The sequence below is a fragment of the Camelus bactrianus genome, chromosome 35, assembly GCF_048773025.1.
Source record: "Camelus bactrianus isolate YW-2024 breed Bactrian camel chromosome 35, ASM4877302v1, whole genome shotgun sequence".
Classification (NCBI taxonomy): Eukaryota; Metazoa; Chordata; class Mammalia; order Artiodactyla; family Camelidae; genus Camelus; species Camelus bactrianus.
In genome coordinates this window covers 19,994,531-20,015,288 of record NC_133573.1, presented here as the reverse complement: position 1 = coordinate 20,015,288, position 20,758 = coordinate 19,994,531, and the positions used below count along the sequence as shown (strand labels likewise).

At 42.2% G+C, this 20,758-nt stretch overlaps 2 protein-coding genes across 2 annotated transcripts in view; one reads left to right on the top strand and one right to left on the bottom strand.

Annotated features, from left to right (window-relative positions):
• The window catches only part of KIAA1217 (KIAA1217 ortholog), a 673,163-nt gene that overhangs the window by 248,245 nt on the left and 404,160 nt on the right, over positions 1-20,758 (top strand). The window lies entirely within an intron of this gene.
• On the bottom strand, positions 4,076-7,830 carry LOC105079265 (nucleus accumbens-associated protein 1-like). Its single transcript, XM_074358213.1, is given in 8 exon segments — positions 4,076-4,717; positions 5,273-5,367; positions 5,472-5,577; positions 6,131-6,145; positions 6,148-6,303; positions 6,392-6,617; positions 6,619-6,923; positions 6,926-7,830. Coding segments are annotated over 8 exon segments (1,797 nt in total). The 5' UTR covers positions 7,557-7,830; the 3' UTR covers positions 4,076-4,454.

The window sequence follows — 20,758 nt, the reverse complement described above, 5'->3', positions numbered from 1 at the left end:
ACTCAGAAGTACTATGAGAAATACTCAACTCTGCCATTGTAGTGCAAAAGCAGCTGTAGGTGATGCTGTAAACAAATAAGCCTGGATGTTTTTCAACAGAACTTTATTTACAAAAAGATAGCATACTAGTTTTGGTGCATGGGCCATAATTTGTCAGCTCCTAGACTAGGAAATGATAGGAAATCAGGGTAGAACAAAATTTGAGAAGATAGTGGATTACATCTCAATCAAGATATCGCCCCCTCCCCAATGTAAAATAATTAAATCTCAAAAGAAAAGGTACAATAATCACTGGGAATTTTCCAGAAATAATAGAACACAACAATTCTCAGATTCATAAGGCCAAAAAATCCAAAGCAGGATAAAGTAAAAATAAATTCACAACTAGATAAATTATTGTGAAACTGCAGGACAAGAATGACAAAGAGATTTTAAAAGTTGCCATTAAAAATCTTTAAATCCATTCCCCTAAAAAGATGTGGAAACTGGACAAAAATTTCAAAAGTATAACCATATCATGGCCCTGGAAATTGACCCAAGACAAACAATAATTATGAAGTATTTATTTACAGAAAACTGCTAGAACTTGGAGTGAAAATGGTAGAAGCCTGAGATCTTCATACTGGAGTTAGTCCAGACACCCCACCACCAGCAGCAGCGTGGTTGATGCTATGTATAGTTTTACACGAGTGGGGCTGGATGTGAAAACCAGTAGTTTAACTGTCTGAGAGGAATGACTTGGAATGAAAGGTAAAATCCCACACTCTAGAGTTTTGTCAGTGAAAGTAGCAAAGTTGACAGGAAATGAGTGGGGAAAATCTGCAACTCTTCAACTTGAACTTGTGGTCCCATTTGAGTGAGCAGTGGACAAGAAAGACATTTAAAGATCTATTGTTTTCCTATATACCAGCAATGAACAATTGGAATTTGCAATTAAGGACACAATATCATTTGTGTTAGCACCAAAGAAATGAAATACTTTAGGTATAAATTAAACAAAATATGCACAGGATCTATATGAGGAAAAGCTGTAAACTCTGATGGAAGAAATCAAAGATCTAAATAATTGAAAAGATATTTCAGATTCATGGGTAGGAAGATTCAATATTGTTTAAAGATGTCAGCTCTTTCCAAGTTGATCTATAGATTTAAAGACTTGCATCCAAAATATACAAAAGACTCCTAATATTCAACAATAAGAAAAAGAACAACCTGATTTAAAAGTGGGCAAAATATCTGAACAGATACCTCACCAAAGATGATACACAGATGGCAGATAAGCACGTGAAGTCATTCTCAACATTGTCATTAGGGAATTGCAAATTAAAGCAATAATAAGATAATTAAACCTCACCTATTAGAATGGCTAAAATCTAATACTTTGACAATAGCAAATGCTGGCGAGGACGTGGAGCAACAGGAACTCTCATTCATTGCCAAAAGGAACACAATATGGTACATTCACTTTTCAAGACAGTTTGGCAGTTCCTTACAAAGTTATACGTGGGCTTTGTATAAGATCCAGCAGTTGCACACCTAGGTGTTTACACAATGAGTAGGAAAATTACACAAAAACCTTCACATGACTGTTTATAGTAGCTTTTTTCATAACTGTCAAAAAGTAGAAAAAGCCAGCCTTCTATAGGTGAATGGAGCAACAAGCTGTAATACATCCATATAATGGAATACTATCCAGCAAGTAAAAAAAAAATCAGCTATCAAGTCATGGAAGGACATGGAGGAAGCTTAAATGCATATTGCAAAGTGAACTAAGAGTTTTAAAAGGGTACATATTGTGTGATTCCAACTGTAGAATACTCTGTAAAAGGCAAGACTATAGACACTAAAAAGATCAGTAGTTGCCAGGTGGGAGAAGGGAAAAAGGAGAATAGGGTTGAATACATGGAACACAAGGGACTTTTAGGGCAGGGAAATTACTCTGCACAATACTGTACTGTAAAAAGGTGGTTACATGACGTGCATTTGGCAAAACCCATAGAACTGCATAGCACAAATTGTGAACCTGATGTAAACCATGGACTTTAGTTAATCATAATATTTCAATATTGGTTTATCAATTTTAAATATACTACATTAATGCAAGATGTTAGTGTGCAAGAGGATAGAGGGTATATGGGAAGTTTTCTGTGAACCTAAAATTGATTTAAAGAAGAAAATATCTTATTTTAAAGTATTAAATGAAAATTCTAGATTTGAAAAGTAAAATGATCAAAACTTGAAATATTCTGGATGGTCTCAACAGCACATTTGAGATGGCAGAATAAATAATCAGTGAACTTGAATATAGATCAATAGAAATGATCTAACCTGAATATCAGAGAGAAAAAATATTTTAGGAAAATGAACAAAATCTCAGAGACCTGTTGGACAACATCAACTATACCAATATTCATATAACAAAAGTCCCAGGAAGAGAGAAGAAAGTGAAATAGAAAATTAATGGCCCAATACTTTCCAAATTTGATGAAAACTGTTAATATACAGATCCAAGAAGTTCCATGAACCCCAAGTAGGATAAAGAGAGAGAGCCCCTCTAATTAAGCACATCATTATTATTACTCTACAGAAAAAGCCAAAGATCAAGAGAAAACCTTGAAAGCAACAAGAGAAAATTAACTTACTATGTTTAGGAGAATGACAAAGTAATTAACATACGACACCTCATCAGAAACAGTTGAGAACCGAAGATAGTGAAGTGACATCCGAAATACTGAAAGAAAAAAATTATCAGCCAAGAATTCTCTACCCAAGCAAAACTATTCTTCAAAACTTTGGGAAAATAAAGGCATTTCCAAATGATCAAAGACAAAAGAGTCATTGCACATAGATCTGCCTTACAAGAAAAAGTTTTTATTTTTTATTTTCTACTTTCTACTTATTTATTTATTTGGTTACAAAGGCACTTGGTTTATTCTCCTCATCAGTATCACTGATATTCTCACGATTCACATTTCCCAGTGCGGCTCCTCTTCTTACAATAGTTAGTGTGCAATCTCACCTATGAGCCTGGGGAGGGGGGCTCGGTCCAGGGCAGGGAAGGCATTGGCACTCCAAGTGGACAGGTGGGTCGTCTGTCCTGCGTAAAAGAGGTACGGGTGAATGGGCAGCCAGGGGAGGTGGAGGGGGGGCCCTCCACAGTCTTTTTTGTGTTGGTCAGTGATTCTCCACTCATGCTTCTTCCTGGCTGCCCAGGGTGGGGGAGGTCCATGCAGCTCAGGGTCGGGCAGGGCGGGGAAGGGAGAAGGAACAGCAGCAGGCCGCCCAGGAGCAGGGAGGGCAGGGTGGGAGGGGCACAGGTGTGGCCCCTGGGGTAAGGCACAATCCTGTCTTTGGCTCTTCCGGTGAGGAGTTTCCTCCCCTGCACCCCTGCCCAGCCCCTCTTCTCAACCCCTCAACCCCCCAAGCCCCCCCCCCACAGTCCCGGGAGCCAGGGGCACCTGAAATGAGAGGGCTCTGCCACCCAACCCAGTGCTGCAGGAGCTTGGAGTAGGAATATGGACAAGCCCCACCCGAAGAAAAAGGCAGGGAGGGGCTGGGCAGGGGCCTGCCCAGGACAAGGGGTGGGGAGGGAGAAGACCCCAGTCCCAGAGAGCTGATCCCGCTAAGGCCTGGAAGGAGGGGAGCGACTGGGGACTCCTGCTTCCATTTGGGGTCTGACTGGTGCCTTGGTTGGCCCAACGGCTTGCCAAGTGACCAACACCAGGGATGCCCTTCCAATGTAGCTCCGAGGTAGAGGCATCAGGGGTGAGGGGGAACTCGCCAGACCCACAGGAGCCCAGGCAGAGCGGGAGTTGGGACCCCACGTTGGAAACGCAAGCCCACACTCCATATGCATGTGCACATTCAGCCTGTCCCCGGCGCCCTACCGTGTCTTCCACGGCCTCAGGGACCAAAGGGAACATCAGATATGGTCCCATTGGTTTGAAAAATAAAAACTTTAATATTTCATTAGCTAAAAAAATTTTTAAAAAGTATGAACTGGGGGTGGGGGCTTGGAGCCCTGCCATGGGGGTGGGGTGGGGGTGGGGAAGGGAGGGAAAGGCAGCAGCCCCCCTCCCCCAGCCGCTAGGTGGCCCAGGCCCTGAGACAGGGGACCTCCCAATCCCCCCAGGCCGGCTCCTCCCTGTCCCCTGGCCCAGTGAGTGGGGAGACAACCGCTAGGGGTTAGGAGGGGGGGGGCAAGAGCTCCCCGACTGTGCATGAGTGTGTGCTGGAGTAGGCAACACAGACCTCGCACCACCTGCCATCCTCTCCCAGCCCGATCCCCCATCAGATTGGGGTCAGGGGGCAGGACAGTGGAGGCAGAGGGTCCAGGAGCATGCAGTGCCCCCCGCGGGTCCTGGGGAAGGGCAGACAGTAGCTCATGACCAAGATGGTGGGAAGGTGTGACAGGAGGGGGAGTGTGACGGCTCCACGGGAGGGTCTGGTGGGGGTTACTGGAAGGCCTCATTGGCTGAGGGGCCAGCCTCGCCGTCGTGGCTGGCCGTCTCAAAGCCATGCTCCACAGCCATCATATCCGGCTCTGTCTTACCTGTGTAGCTGAAGGAGGTGGTGGAGGAATCACCCTTGGCCATGAGCGTCTTGACCTTGGAGATCCACCTCTTACGCATAACGCGGCGGGCGTTGGTGCACATGTCGGCCGCGATGGTGTTCATCTCCCTCTCCCTGAAGCTGGGAGTAAAGTTCTGGCAGTAGCCTGTGTGGGCAGAATGGGGAGCTCACACTGACCGTGGCCTTGGCCTCCCATCCTCCAAATGGGCACTCAGCCATGCTGTTCCAAAATCTCCCCACTACACACACACACACACACACACACACACGCATGGCACCCCTCAACATCCCCCAGAGGTGAGAGAACTGAGGCCTTGCAGACAGCACACTAAAACACATCCTTGGGCCCCGGGCCTGACCGAGCTTGGCCATGAGGTGTGGATTTGATACGAGATGTCCCAGTGCTCTTGAAAAATGTGGGTCATTTGCCAGAATTTAGAAGCTGGGCGATTCCATGTGAAAACCTAGCCTTCCCTCCTGACAACCGGCACGTTTTAGACCCCCTCCCATAGGCTTTGTGGCTTCCCTTCAGTGTACCCCACCCCAAGAAATCTCCAATCATAGCCCTCTTCCCAACAAGCCTAGGATGAACCTCAGAATCCTTCTTAACACCTAACTCTACCCATCCATCAGGATCAACACCAGGGAAAAGGACCATCTGCCCACCCCAGGCCCCCCACCACCCCAACCCAGCACTCACACTTGACGGCGTGGAGGATGCCACTATCCAATGGTTTGCGGCTAAGGTTATTGGAAGGACGGATGCCGGTGTTGCAGCTGTTGGCCAGGGTGATCCTAGGTGGGGGGCCAAGGAGGAGGGGAGTCAGGCCTGCTGTGGTGGGGGGGGGCATGGGGCAGCCCCATTCCCCCCACCCCGGGGGCTCTGGCGTGGGCCTCACCGGTCAAAGAAGGTGCCCAGGAGGCGCCGCAGCAAGATCCTGTGCTCCATGCCTGCGCTGACGTGGCAGTTCATGAGCCCCACCCTCGTGATATACACGTTGGTTCCTGGAAGTGGGGGGGCCAGAGGATGGCCAGGGAGCCTAAACCGCCACACCCCCCACATGGCCAGGCTCTGGCCTGGGCTGGACCAAGACCCTCCTTGACAACTCAACCCAAAGTGGCCACATCAGCACTCAGGAAAGGACAGAGACTGTGGTGCCACCAGCCATGGGGCACCCATGACGGGCTCTTGCTCAAACACCAGAGCAGGCAGCAGAGGCTCGCACCCTGGCTCCCTGGCTCCAAGGGCCAAATTCTTAACCACTGTGTTAGCTCACCCTCAAACCACGCTATGGAAACACTGATCTACCCCCATGTGGCCAACAGTGCTGCCAACACTTACACCAGCTTCCGCGGTGGCCACCTAGAGGTCAGTCTTTGCTTCGTATCAATGCTGAGGGGGTGTCAGCTGCCCCAGGACACAGCCAGTGGGCAGCAGGGCTGAGACTGGACCCTGAGTCTGGCTTCTAACCACTACGCCATAGGCTGCCGGCCCAGAGGACACCACGGCCCCAGGTGGAGGAAGGAGGAATTCAGGGAGGAAGTGAGGCTGGCCCACCTGTCACCAGCTCCGCTTCTCAAAGGGGTCACCCTCCTCGGAGAGCTTTGGGTGGCAATGGTTGCCAATCTGTTTGACGAGCTCAGCCAGAAGAGACTCCTGGTCTTGCTGCACCCAGATGCGATTCACGGACTTAGGGGCCACATGCTCATGGAAGGCCTCCACCTTCTCGGCTGGAAGGGGGAAGAGAGTGGTGTGCTGGGGATGGGGGCAGCAGGAGGGTAATGGGACCAGGCTTGGGGGCCGGGGGGGGCACCTCACCTGTCTGGCCAACATTCACCATGCTGCTCATGGTGTGCATGTTGCAGATCTGCGGGTACTGCTCGTCTGTGCCCTCCTCGCTCGCCTCCTCCTCCTCATCCGCCTTGCTGTGGTAGGAGCTGGGGCTGTCGCTGGTGTTGTCACTGGAGGTGCCAGGGCTGGACCACTCTGATGTGCTGGGCCCACTCACCACTCCCCCTGCTGCTGCCACCGCTTCCACTGCGGCTGCCCCGAGTCGGTTGCCCAGCCCGGGCCCCTGTAGCCACCCGGGTGGGCTGTGCCGCAGCCACCACCACCGGGGCCTGCTGGGACTGCTGGCTGGTGGCCAGGTCCAGCATGGACAACTTGATCACCTTGCGGCTGCCATTGCCACCACTGTCACCCTCAGCTTCCTTCTGGCTGCTGCCCCACAGCCGCTTGGCCTTGGGCATGCACTGCACAGAGTCCGACTCCTGATGCTCTGTCTTGACACAACACACGAGGGCCAGCGGGTTGTCACAGGCCGGCCAGCTTGACTTCTGCACACAAGGTTCTGGGGCTCAGACAAGGGGGCCTTCTCAGCATGCAGGCCCTGGGAGTTACAGCTGGGGGAGCTCACCTTAAGGAAGGAGTTTTTGGCTTTCTCCACGATCTCCTGGATCTTCAGGAAGCCGGCCGTATACATGATCACGAACTGGTTGCCCATGTTCATGCTCAGCCGGCCCATATAGCAGAAGGTGAGGATCTTCTGGAAGGACTGGGGCTGCACGGCCTCCGGCAGCTCCACCACAGCGCTCCGGCTGCTATTGAACCGGTCGCGGAAGTAGGAGCTGCTGGCGGCCAGCACGGCCCGGTGGGCTTTGAAGGCATGGCCCTTGACCATCACCGTCACATCGCAGTACAGGCCCTGCAGCCGCTGCTCGTTGAGGAACTCCAGGATGGTGCTGCCGAAGTTCGGGATCTCCAGCAGCAGGATCTGGCCCATGGTGGCAGCGGCTGCTCCCAGACTGCGCTCACGGGGCTTCCTGCGGGCTCTGCAGCAGCTGCTGGGGCCGGGCCTGCGCCTCGGGCGCGCCCCCGTGCGCCAGGGCCTGGGCGCCGGCCCCCCGCGGCTTCCGCGACCCCCCGCGGTTTTCGCGACCCCCGAGGTTTCCGCCTCAGCAGCAGCTGCAGCCTCAGCGCCCATTCACTGTGGGCCAGAAGAAACAGTTTTTAAAGTCAATATTTAAAAAAAATGACATGAGACAATAACTTAAAATCAAAGGAAGAAATGAAGAGATCAAAAATGGTAAATATGTAAGTAAATAAAATACTACTGAAATATTTTTTTTCTGTTAATTTTAATAAAAATGATAAAATTATATAAAGCCATAATTTAAGACTATTATTGGGCTTATTACAGATATACTTACACTATATATAACACTAATAGCACAAAGTGGGGAAAGGGTAAAGCTGTATTGGAGCAAAATTGTTTTATTTTACTAGAATGTAGTCAGTATTAACCTGAAGTCAATTGTGATAAATTAAGATGAATATTGTAATCCCTTGAGCAGTCCCTAAGAAAGTAACTCAAAACTAAAGTTTAAAATAGTAAAGGAATTGATAGCAGTACACTAATATTCCCAATATTTGTGTTTGGTGTTAGGTAAAGGTTCAAGTCTTGCTTATGATACTCAACCATTCTAGTGTGACTTATTGAAAAGAGTATCCTTTTCCCCATTAAATTGCCTCAATTTCTTTTCAAAAATCAACTGACCAGATATGTATGAGTCTATACCTGAAATTTCTGTGATGTTCCATTGATGTGTACGGCTACTCTTATTCTAAACACACTCTTGACAAATGTAGCTGTGTAATAAGATCTGACATTATGGAGCATAGGTCCTCCACTTTTGCTCTTCCTTTTCAAAATTGTGTTAGCTGTTCTAGTTCTTTTATGTTTCTATATATTTTAGAATCAGTTTTCCAATTTCTACAAAAAAGCTGGCTAGGTTTTTTACTGAAGTTGCCATGAATCTGCAGATAACTGAAAGCAAACAATATAGTCTTCCATGAACGTGGTAGTCTCTATTAATTTATGTCTTTCTTAATCTCCCTCAGCAAAGTTTTGTAGTTTCTGATGTTACAAGTCTTGCACATTAAATTATCTTGAAGTATTAGATTTATCTTGTTAAATTTATCTTGAAGTATTTCACATTTTTGAGGGTATTATAAATAGTATTTAAATTCTTGCTTTCCAATAATTATTTGCTAAAATATAGACATTCAATTAATTTTATGTATTGACCTTGTCTCCAGTGATCTTGCTAAACTTAGTTCCAGTAGCTCTATTGTAGCGTCTTGTGGATTTTCCACATAGAAGTCATGTCATCTGTAAATAAAGAGAGTGTTACATTTTTTCTTTCTAATCTGAATGTATTTATTTCTTTTTCTTGTGCTGTTGTACTGGAAAAAAACCCTCAGTAAATTCCTGAAAAGAAACAAGAGCAAACATCTTGTCAGAAAGAAAGCAATCATTCTTTCATCGAGATATTAGCTGCTAAGTTATTTTATCAGTGTTTTTTTTTTATCAGATTGAAGATGTTCTCTTTATTCTTAATTTACTAAAAGTTTTTATTATGAATATGTGTTTATTTTGATCAAATTCTTTTTCTGGTTCTACAAGATGATCATATTTTGTTTTCCTTTTTTGATGAGTTAAAATGGTGAATTACATTGATTTTCAAATGTTAGAGTAACTTCACATTTCTAGGATATATCCTTAGCATAATATGTTATCCTTTTTATGTATTGCTAGATTCAAATTGTTAAAAATTTCCTTAGAGACTGTTACATATATGTTTATGATACATTTTGGTCAGTAGTCTGATAATGTCATCTAGTTTTGGTATCATGTTAACTTGGCCTCACAGAATGAGTTAGGAAAGAAATACTCACTTTGCTTCTATTTTCTGGAAGAGTGTGGATAGAATTTGTGCTATATTTTCCTTAAATGTCTTTAGAATTCAATAATGAAGTTATCTCAGGCTGACGTTTTCATCATGGTCTGGTTTTTAATTATCAATTCAATTTCTTTTATAGATATGGGAAATTACCTATATCTTCTTGAGTGAGGTCTGATAGTTTATATCTTTAAAGCAATTTGTACATTTCACCTAGGTTAAATTTATTGGTATAAAGTTACTCATAACTATGTCTTTTTGTCATGATACCTTCTCTTTCATTCTTGATATTGATAGTCTGTGTAATTCTTTTTTTCTCGATTATGCTGTCTAGAACCTCATAAATTTTTTCGATCCTCTCATAGAATTACTATTTGGTTGCATTGATTTTTCTCCATTGCTTTTCTGTTATCTATTGCATTGATTTGTGTTTTTCGTTGGTTTTTTCCTTATACTTACTCCAGATTTAATTTGTTCAAGGTGGAAGCTTAGATCATTGTTTGAGACATTTTTTATTTTCTGGAAAAAATACCTATAATGTAAGCCTGTATAATATTATATAATACTATAACTTTCCCTTGAAGAATGCTTTAGCAACATCACTCAAGTATTTTTATGTTATCTATTCATGTTCATTCAATTTAAAATATTTTATAATTTTACTTACTATTTCTCCTTTAACTCATGGATTATTTAATATGTGGGGATTTTTCAAGTAGCTTTCTACTAGTGGTTTATAATTGAATTCTGTTGCAATCAGAGAAAATACTCTATGCATTTCCGTATCTCTGTACAGCACCCTCCTGTGTATTTTGCCCTGAGAAGTGTGCCTTTGCCTCCCTGCCCAATGGACTCTGTCTCCTCAACTCAGAGAGATAGCTGGCCTCTGTTTGGGTATCCCTTCCCTTCACTGTGGTCTGGAAACTCTCCCAGACAATAACCAGGGACATTTGTTGAGCTCACCTCATTTGTTTTTATTCTCTCAGCAATCACTTTCCTGTGCTATGCATCGTATAATGTTTGAAAACCATTCTTTCATATATTTTGTCTCTTTTCCTAGTTGTTTGAAGAAGAGCAAATCTGGTCTTTTTTATTCTATGGTTGCCAGAAGCAAGCCAGAAACTGGTTAAAGTCAATTAACAAAATGTAACTTTAAAATGGCACCTTTTTCAGTAGCAAAAACAAGATGAAGTACCCAGTAATATATTTAACAAAAGATATACAAATTACAGAATATAGAAAACATGATAAAAATTAATTATTTAAAACCTAAGTAAAAGGAGAGAATATAATGTTAATGGATAGGAATATTCAATAGTGTAAATTTATCTATAGATTCAATGCAATACCAATGGAAAACTTTTTTCCAGCTTTATTAAGGTGTAATTGACATAAAACATTGTGTAAGTTTAAATGTTTGGCAAAATTTTTAGCAATGAAGCCATCTGGTCATGAACTTTTCCTTGTTAGAATTAGTGGAAATTTTAATAGTTTTTGTTTTACATGGAACTTAGCAAGATGTTTATAAAATTTGCATGAAAAAAACAAAGCAGTAGGAATACCCAAGACACTCCTTAAGAAGAACCATTGCCCAACCAGATATCATGATTTATAATGAGTCAGATTTACACAATCTGTTTGGATAGATTAAGTTTCTAATCTTGCCTGGATACCTACAATTTATTTCTCTGAGCCTCAGTTTCTTCATCCACATAATAATAGTGCCCACTTCACAGAGTAATGATGAGGAATAAATGAATTACCATGTAAAAAGTACATGGAACAGTAACTGGCACAAATGTCAACATACATTAGCTATTTTTATTATTATTTAGCTCTAATTATTAAGACAACATAGCACAGGGGTAGACAAATAGATAAACAAAACATATTCAAGAATTCAGAAAACACTCACAAAATGGGAACTAATGACAGAGCTGACATTTCAGATCCATGGGAAAGGATAGTTTATGGTGAGGTGTAATTGATTGGTTGATTATCTATGTAGAAAAAAAAAAAAAGAAAACAAATCCTTTCCTCAAACTAAAAGCAAACCAAATATTCATCAACTGTAGAATGTAATATGCTCATATCATGGGCTATTTTATGAAGTGAAACTGAATGAATTACAGTCTTCCATGTACATACATATATGAATCTCAAGAAACAATGCTGAGCTAATAGTAAATCACAGAAGAACAAATACTATTTGAGGTCATTTATATAAACTTTTAAATAAAGTAAAACCAAACATGAAGAAAAACAAGAGAATAGTTAAAACTTAATCCAGAGAAGCTGTCATGTCAGGGTTCAAGGGCATGTGACCAACTGGAAATACTTGGAGGAGTTCACATTTTCTTTAAATGTAGTATTTTATATCTAAAGCTTGGAAATGGGTATATGTGTGTCTTGTATTTTTTAACTTTACATTTTGGTATAGATCCTTTTTATTTTTTTTAACTTTTTTTATTGATTTATAATCATTTTACAATGTTGTGTCAAATTCCAGTGTAGAGCACAATTTTTCAGTTATACATATTCATTGTCACATTTTTTTCTCTGTGAGCTACCATAAGATCTTGTATATATTTCCCTGTGCTATACAGTATCATCTTCTTTATCTATTCTACAATTTTGAAATCCCAGTCTATCTCTTCCCACCCCCCCTGCCCCTTTGGCAACCACATGTCTGTGAGTCTGTTTCTGTTTTGTATTTATGCTTTGTTTGTTGTTGTTTTTTTTTTTTTAAGATTCCACATATAAGCGATCTCATATGGTATTTTTCTTTGTCTTTCTGGCTTACTTCACTTAGAATGACATTCCCCAGGAGCATCCATGTTGCTGCAAATGGCGTTATGTTGGTTTTTATGGCTGAGTAGCATTCCATTGTATAAATATACCACATCTTCTTTATCCAGTCATCTGTTGATGGACATTTAGGCTGTTTCCATGTCTTGGCCATTGTAAATAATGCTGCTATGAACATTGGGGTGCAGGTGTCATCCTGAAGTAGGGTTCCTCCTAGATATATGCCCAGGAGGTATAGATACTTTTTATATTTGCTGTATGTCAAAATTTTTAAAAATTATCTGAGGAGTACTAAAAAATCTAAGTATCACTTGTGGTATATCAATAGTTTTCTGCTTCCATAAATGTTATATTTGATATTTTAAAATTTTAATACTGTGAAATAAACTTTTTGCCATAAGCTAAAAAAAAAAAAATTCTACATTATAAATATCCCATAAAGAGCTTTTCCAGAGAGAATATTTTCCATGGGTTAAAATTAGGGGCCTCCTGAGGATGTAAAAAAGATGTCAAGGAAGAAAGAAGAAGTGAAGGAAGCCAAGGGCTGTGAAATGACATTAAAATATAATGGAAAATAAACTTGTATTTCACAGTTTCCTTAACTACCCGTAAGTGGGTAATTTTTTGTCTTTTTTTTTTTTTTTTTAAGAAGTAGAAGGATCATCTGAATAATCCTACCCTGGATTGGAGATGCAAGACAATCCAAAAAAGACCTTTAGAGCCCCATCTGGTTTTGGAAATTAGAAGGGTTAAAAAAATGAAGTACCACCAAAGCTCTCTTTAAAATACATGCTGCTCTGTTTCTCTACATAAATATCTACACCGCCTTGTTTGCGAGCACGAGTCTGCAGAGATATGAGGGTTATAGACTATTCTTGCACAGCATGTCATCAATTCTTCCTTTCACCCACTCTAAAGAGGATTCAGGGACCAGGGTGAGCTTCTTTTGCTTCATAAAAACAAATGCGGACTGTTCACTGGCTCTTTATTCACTTAGGAAAAAAATGGGAAACTTCAGTACAGGAGCTTCTATAATATAATTCAGGGCAAATTTTGGAAAGGCAGAGCCAAAGGATTTGCCATCAAGGATTCTAAAGCCATGCGGGGAAACCTCTCCCTCACTTTGAGGAAGGTCTGCTATATCTTTCAAGAAAAAGAGGTGCTCTCCAAGGAAAAGAAAGGAGAGGGGCAAGGAAGCAGAGGCAGGAGACAAGTTCTGAAAAGGTGGTTTCAGAGTCTTTTTGAGGTAAATCCATCTCTAGTCTTGCTCATAACAACTGGAGCAGTAGTTTGCATTTGTCTTTGTTGAAGGAAGGGAGAGAGAATGGAATTAAATTTCATGTCCAAAGGCTTTGCATCCTCTGCTTGCTGTGTGGCTGTGTGACCATGAAAGGGGAGTTGTTGGGTCTGCTGGCAGCCATGGTTAGGCTTCAAAGAGAAAATCATGTTTTTTTTCAGGGAGCCAAATGACTCTGCTCATCTCCTTAAATTCATCTTGTGAAAACAGAATTTGCATTTGGTATTGCCCAGGCTACAGGAAACTGGAAAGAGGGAGAAGAGGGACCACTGTCTAACCTTGGTTTCACAAGGAGAAATTATAGTGCCAGCAAATATGGACCTGAATAATTTTTATTGCAATAAAATATTCCATTTTGACCATTTTTCAGTGTATAGTTCTGTGGCATTAAGTGCATTCACATTGCTGTGCAACCATCACCGCCATCCATCTCTAACGTCTCTAGAACTTATTTTTATCTTTCTCAATTGAAACTCCGCACCCATGAAACATTAATTCCCTATTCACTCCCCACAGTGCATGGTAACCACTGTTCTTTCTCTATGTATTTGACTACTGTAGGTACCTGATATAAATGGGAACATACACATTTATGCTTTTATGACTGGCTTATTTCACTTAGCATGTCTTCAAGGTTCATTCATGTTATAAGTCAGAATTTCCTACCTTTTTAAGGCTAATAGTCCGTTGTATGCATACACCACATTTTGTTTATCTGTTGATGGACACTTGGATTACTTCCACTTTTTGACTACTGTGAATAATACATCTATGAACATATGCAAATATCTGTTCCAGTTCCTGCTTTCATTTATTTTGGCCATATACTCAGAACTAGAATCAGTGGATCATATGGTAATTCTACATTTAATTTTTTGAGGACCCACCAATACCATTTTACACAGTGGCTGCACTGCTTTACAGTCCCACCAAAAGTGCACAAGGGTTCCAATTTTTCCACATCCTCCCCAATACTTGTTATCTGATTTGGGGGATTTTTGTTTGTTTGTTTGTTTGTTTATAATGTTCATCCTAATCAGCATGTGATGATATCTCATTGTGGTTTTGGTTTGCATCTCCCTCATGATTAAAGATCTTGAGCATCTTTTCACGTGATTCTTGGCCTTGAATACTTTTTAAAGCCGTGCAATTTTATATTCAAAGAGCCATTTTTTAATTTCACTATATTTTGGAGTCAGATTTGTTTATTAGTTTTGTCTAAAATTTACTGTGGTTTGAATACAGGGAAAAGGGAATTGTAATCTTTAAACATTTAAAAACAACATTTGCATTGTCTTTGTTGACGGATCACATCTCAAAATGTTTAATGTTCGGCAGCTACATTTTCTGCTCATCCTTCCTCAAAAGTTAAATGAATATGTAATGCACTGTTAGTTTTATTCAGTTTTTGCATTCATATCATGATTTCTCAAACCCCTTACCACCATTAAATCAGAGCATTTTAAAGCCTATGGAAACCAGAAAGGATTTCTTTGGTATTTCAGAAAAGCAGCAGGTGTCTGGTGAACTAAATGTCATTCCATATTTCCACAAGTGCCTGGAAGTTCTGAAATAACCTCTTCTTACTTTTTCCTTTTTTAAGATTTGGCTCTTACTAACCTGGACTATTCAATATGTTGGATGTTTTACAATAACTAAGAACTTGAATAATTTGAAGTTATAAACATGGAGCCCCAGAACCTTTTTAAGTTACAGCAAGAATTAGTAAGCTCATCCACTTGTCAGATAACCATTGTGTTGTTGGTTGCCTCTTTCCTGTTTTCACTGGATTTGTTTTTTCCTTCTCAGAATTGTGTAGATCTACTTAGTATCTGAAGTGGGGAGGGGCAGCGGGTGTCTTGCAACACTGTTGCCTCACTTGCATTTTAGAGTAAGTAAAAGTACTGCCCATTATAGTTACAAATACTTAGAACCTCATGGATAAATCTGAACACACTGCTATTACCAATAAGTCATAAGAATAACTTCTTTACATTACTCAGTGTTTTCAAGCTGTTCTATTTTAAGTTGTACTTTCGACAATATCACTGAAGACCAGCCTAATAAGAAATCGCTTATCTTTACTTCAGGATTCTACTTTTAAATATAAAATTTTAACTTGCACTTAGAGCCGATATGATTCTTAAAATGGCACATGGAAAACCAACCGTCTGTAACTACTAAATTCCAGCCTCCGTCACAACCTGGCTGTCTAACACATTTTTGGACAACTTTTTCAAACTGCTTCCAAATCTTCTGTTGGTTCAGATAAGTCTTTCTGCCTCCTATGTATGGGAGGTTTTGCAATAAAAACCAAAAAAGTTCTTCTTGGCACTGACAATTTCATAACATACCGAAGCATGTCCTAAATAATTTTAAGGTTCTTTTACAATATAGAAGCACAGATGGGTGACATCATGGGTGTAAAGCAACTTTTATTGAACTCATAAAAAAAATGCTTTTTAAAAGATTCTTAGAAATTAGAGTTGTTAAATCAAGAAACCTCTCTGTTGCGTTTAAGAAGGAAATTGAGGAATCTGAACTTACAAGCCTTTGTCTTGAATCTACGAAGCATGAACATTTTTACAAGATAAGTTCAGACCATGGATTCAGTTATCCAGACACTCAGACTATGCCTTCTTACATCTGGCAACCTGTATAAATGAACTATTGGTACAAAATGAGAAAGCCTGGTAGACTCCAGCTAGCCAAAGCAGTGGGTGTTAGTCCTGTCCCCGCTGTGTTTCATAATTGTTAGAATCAATATATCTGTTCATGGAGACCATCATGAGACCTACCTCAAGTCCCTGAATGTGATGTAAGGTCCAACTAGTGGGGGGAAGTGATTTAAGAAATAGTTCACATCTAGATTTGGAGCCAGAGTACAGAGTGTGCTCAATTAGACAGGGTGAGGCAAGGAATCCATAAAGCAGGTTTTAGTCAAGGAGACAGGAATTCGAATGGTATTGTCATTCACGAGTGGTTAATTGGCTGCTATAGAACAGGGGTCACATCTGTTCTATAGCAAACAGTGAGTAACTCTGTCACATCTATTTTTATAAATCAAGTTTTATTGGAACACAGCCTTGCCTAGTCACTCGTGTTTGGTCTGTGGCTACTTTCACACTCTGATAGCAAAGTGGAACAGTTCCCACAGGGATCATATGGCTCTCAAAGCTGAAATTTTTGATTGTTTGGCCCTTTACAGAAAACATCCACTGACCCGCTGCTATTAAGACTCTAATATACCTAAGCAGTCTTCAGGATAAATAGGAAAATTGATCACTTGCAGCTACAAAATTATTGCCTTTAACTCATGTGTTATTTTACAGTTGTCAGAGTGCTTTCATGTTCATTCTCTCACTTGATGGTTGCGACAGCCCTGTGATATGAACAGGACAGATATCAGGACACTTTTTTCAAGGTGATTTGGTCACGAGAGGTAAAGTGACTTCTTTGCAGTTACCTAACAGATTGGGGTGTTTCTATGGGCAGGGTGAGCTCAGAAGGCAGACCAATTTCACCAAGTTGTTTTGCTAGACACATGGCAAAAAGCAAGGTCAGGAGGCAGGGACGGGGAAGCGCGAGACGCCTGGGAGATGCTGGTATGCAGGCACCTGTCCTCCTAGGGGAGCGGCTGCCGCCCTCAAGCCCCTTCTCCCCTTCACCTTCTCCACGGTCGGTCGTGTTGTTTCCACATCAGAAGCTCCTTGCTCACTCCCTCCAGACTGCCGCTCTCCCACCTGCTCCCCAACACAGGATGTGCTGCTTCCAGACTGGAGCTGCCTGATCTCCGTGATGCAAAACTCAGGTACATATGCGGGGACCCTTGCAGCTACAGGTTGCCAGTGCATTTGGCGGTTTGGCATGTGACATCCAAGAGGACAAAGGCACTTGTCCCAGGTCACCACTGTGACTAAACAATCACTGAATTTTACGCTCAGTGGGCCGTGTGGATTGCAGTCAGACACTGTGATTTCTAGAGCCAAGGCCAGCCTGAGTTCAAATCCCAGCTTCAGTACCTTCAATCTGTGAGATTTGGGGTAAATTTCCAGGCCTATGAGTGCCGTAATTTACTTATCTGTAAAATGGGGGTGGTAGAATCTACCTTTTAGGCTGACAGTGAGGGATAATTGACTTAGAATCATGTTGTATGTATTAAAAATGCACAATATTGGGGGAGGGTGTAGCTCAGTGGTAGAGTGCGTGCCTAGCAGGCACAAGGTCCTGGGTTCAATCCCATGCACCTCCATTAAAAATAAAATAAAAACCTAATTACCCTCCAAAAATAAAAAATAAATAAATTTTTGAAAAATGCACAGTAAGTGCTAACAATTAATATTAATAATCGTTACTGTCTCAAGGAAAACCAGGCCACCAGCAGCCTGCATACTTTCATCTTGGGAGGCATCGCTTTTTGTCTGTTGCCTTCACCGCCTCAGTTGGGTGTGGATTGTCATTTACATTTTCTCACCCACCCAGAGGGCATCCTGCAGGTGGACCTAACCCAGTCCCTGTCTGCAGCTCCAAGGTGCACTGGGAAGACACTAATCATTCCAACTGTGAGGCAGGTGTGGCTACCTGGGAAGGTGACCAGGGCCAATTCAAGTCTCCAGATCATGGGGAAAACCCCAGTTAGTACACAGAACTCCCATTACACAAAGTGGATCATGAAGAAATGAGGGAAGGTATTCCCTTGTATATGATCTCAATTTCCATGTCAAAACAAGAGAAAGTTTGTTCAAAGCTTCTAGGAGGAGTTTGGGTTAGCTGTAAGAAAGAACTAGTAAGCATGGAGATTTGGTGTCAGTTTAAGCCATCAGGATTTGAAAAACAGAACAGGTTCAGAGAGGTGTGAGAGAACTCAGAGTTGGGAGGTATTCTGGATCAAAGGACCAGTCATGTGTAGGTGGCTACTGGTGTCAAATCCTGATGGGAAAGTGGAAGTGGCAGATTAACAGACTGTGAGAGAGCCCGGGTGCAGGCCGGCCAAGTGCAGGGTCACTGCAGGCGGTGGCCTTGAGCCAGCCTCTGGGAGCCGCACCCCAGCAGCCTCCTCCTTCCCAGATCATCCCTGGGCCAAGGCTGCTGAGGTGGTTACAAAAGCTGAATTCAGGAGCCATAGCACAGGATCAGAGCCAGGAGGAAGAGAGTTTACGGGAAGGGTTGGTTTACCCAAGCCCCATGCTCTGAACATCGTAGTGTTGTTTCTTTGGTGAGGAATAATGTCAGCAGAATCTCCCAGGATTTCTGTGAAGTGGTTCAGAGCTAGAGGCATCCAGATGTGAAGCTAAGTAAAGATACATGTGGGGAGGGGCTTGGAGAGGGACAAGAGTCCAGTGAACAATCCCATAGTGATAATCATTAAAAGTGGTTCAGCAAGATGTTCTAACACTGAAAAAGTGGTGGTGGCTGGTTTAGAATAGACAGGGTAAGTACTTCAAATTTTAGAGGAGGAAGAAAACTGGCCCCACTCTTTTTGGACAGAAAGGTCAGCCATTTCTAGAGGTAGTGACAGTGAGATTGTGAGACTCGGGGAGAAAACCTAGAGTGCTGCGGGGACAAGGTTACCACCAGTACACGCTGGAGGCTTGTTACAGTCTTAAGGAGAAAGGTAACTTCAAGGTCCAGAGTGTTGACCAACGCTGTGCTTAGGTCATTGTGGGGAGACACCAATCAAGAAAGGAAACAGGCGGAAATAAAGCCCAAGAATTCAAAGTAAATCTGAGTCCAAAAACTCAGCTAGGGAAAGATCTTAGTCTGGAAGTATTAGGATCTGGAGTTGATGAGCAAATTGCCTGCTGGTCACAGTAGAGAAATTGTCCACTGTAGATTAAAGGAACTTTCTTGGAGTAAGTTGGTAGATGTGCTCTACTTCCCAGAGAAAGGGAGGGTTTGTTCTGTAGGGGCTGGTCTTTGCCCTGAGGTCACTCACAACTCAGACAAGATCTTTGTGCTCCAATGGTAGCTTCCTAACTTTAGAATCCAACAATTATAAAATAACATAGATTACATATTTTCCTCTTTCCCTTTTCCCTTTGGTGCTAGGAAGCTCAGAGCCAAATTTTCTATCTGCCTTAAGTATAGAATACATTTCCATGTTCCGACTTTTCCTCTGGCCTCTATTATTATTTATTTCTTATTTTAACTTCATATTACGTTCATTCTAGGAGTGTATGTGTTTTGTAAGTCAACTAAGATCCTTTTTGAAATGAAGCAAAGATAGAAAAAAATTAAGAAAACCTCTCCTCTTTATTTTCATCTTCCATTTTTAGAAGGGTTTTGTTGGGCTGGTTTGGGTTGCATGGCTGGGCAAAAGCTTCTGTGTCAGCTTCCAGTTCTTTTCTTGGTTTAAAATAAAAATATACCACCATTGTTGGCCAGAATTTATGATGGCCTGAGGGTTTGATATACACTAAATGACAAAGCATCCCAGGACACTTCCAGTGAGTAGAGAGAAAAGATGTTGGACCGTGTGATGCTCTTCATTGTGCTTTAAAATATTAACCTTGTGGATGAACCAGTGCTATTTAAACAGATGCATTTTTGCTGCAGACATGTGAAGTCTATTTCCTGAGTGATAGGAGAAGACCCCAAATATTGCAGCTCAAACTGAAACTCTGATTAGCTGATGAGTGAAATGGGTTTGGTGTTCTCAGAGAGTTTCCCCGAAACCCCCCGTAAGAGCCACCGTATAACCTGCTCACAGCAAGTGATCCTTAAAAATGGAAGGAGCAAAATAAGCAAACAGCCGTACAGGTGGCCCTCCCTGCTGAGGTGCAGCGGCTGCCAGAGGACAGCCACTGGCCTGGGCACAGGGAAGGGAGATGTCCTAGAGGGGTTCCAAAGCCCACTGAGCATCAGAGTCACTTTGTAAATTTCCCCGGTATTTGAATTCACCGGGCCTGCGGTGGAATGTATTTCTATGTATATACATGTATGTGTACATGTATATTCTCAGGGGTCTCCAGAAACAGGTCCTATAGGAGACAGATATATATAAATAGGATATATGTTTTATATATATACACAAATACATATATATATGTGTATGTTTGTGTTTAACAGGATGGATGCGTGGATAGATAGATCGATCCTATTGGTTCTGTTTCTCAGAACTCTGGCTAACACAGTCCCCACCTGTACAAGGAGCCTGGTACATAGTCTACTTTGTGTTTTCTCTCTCCTTCATAAACCGGGTCTAATTGTACTGGGCTCTCCCAGAGAATGAAATTGTGCTGTGATGAGCCATAACTCCATTCCTCAGAAATGCTTCCATCCGCGTTGCACAGATAAACCACCTGTTTCCAGCGGTGTTAGGATGACATCATCCTTCTT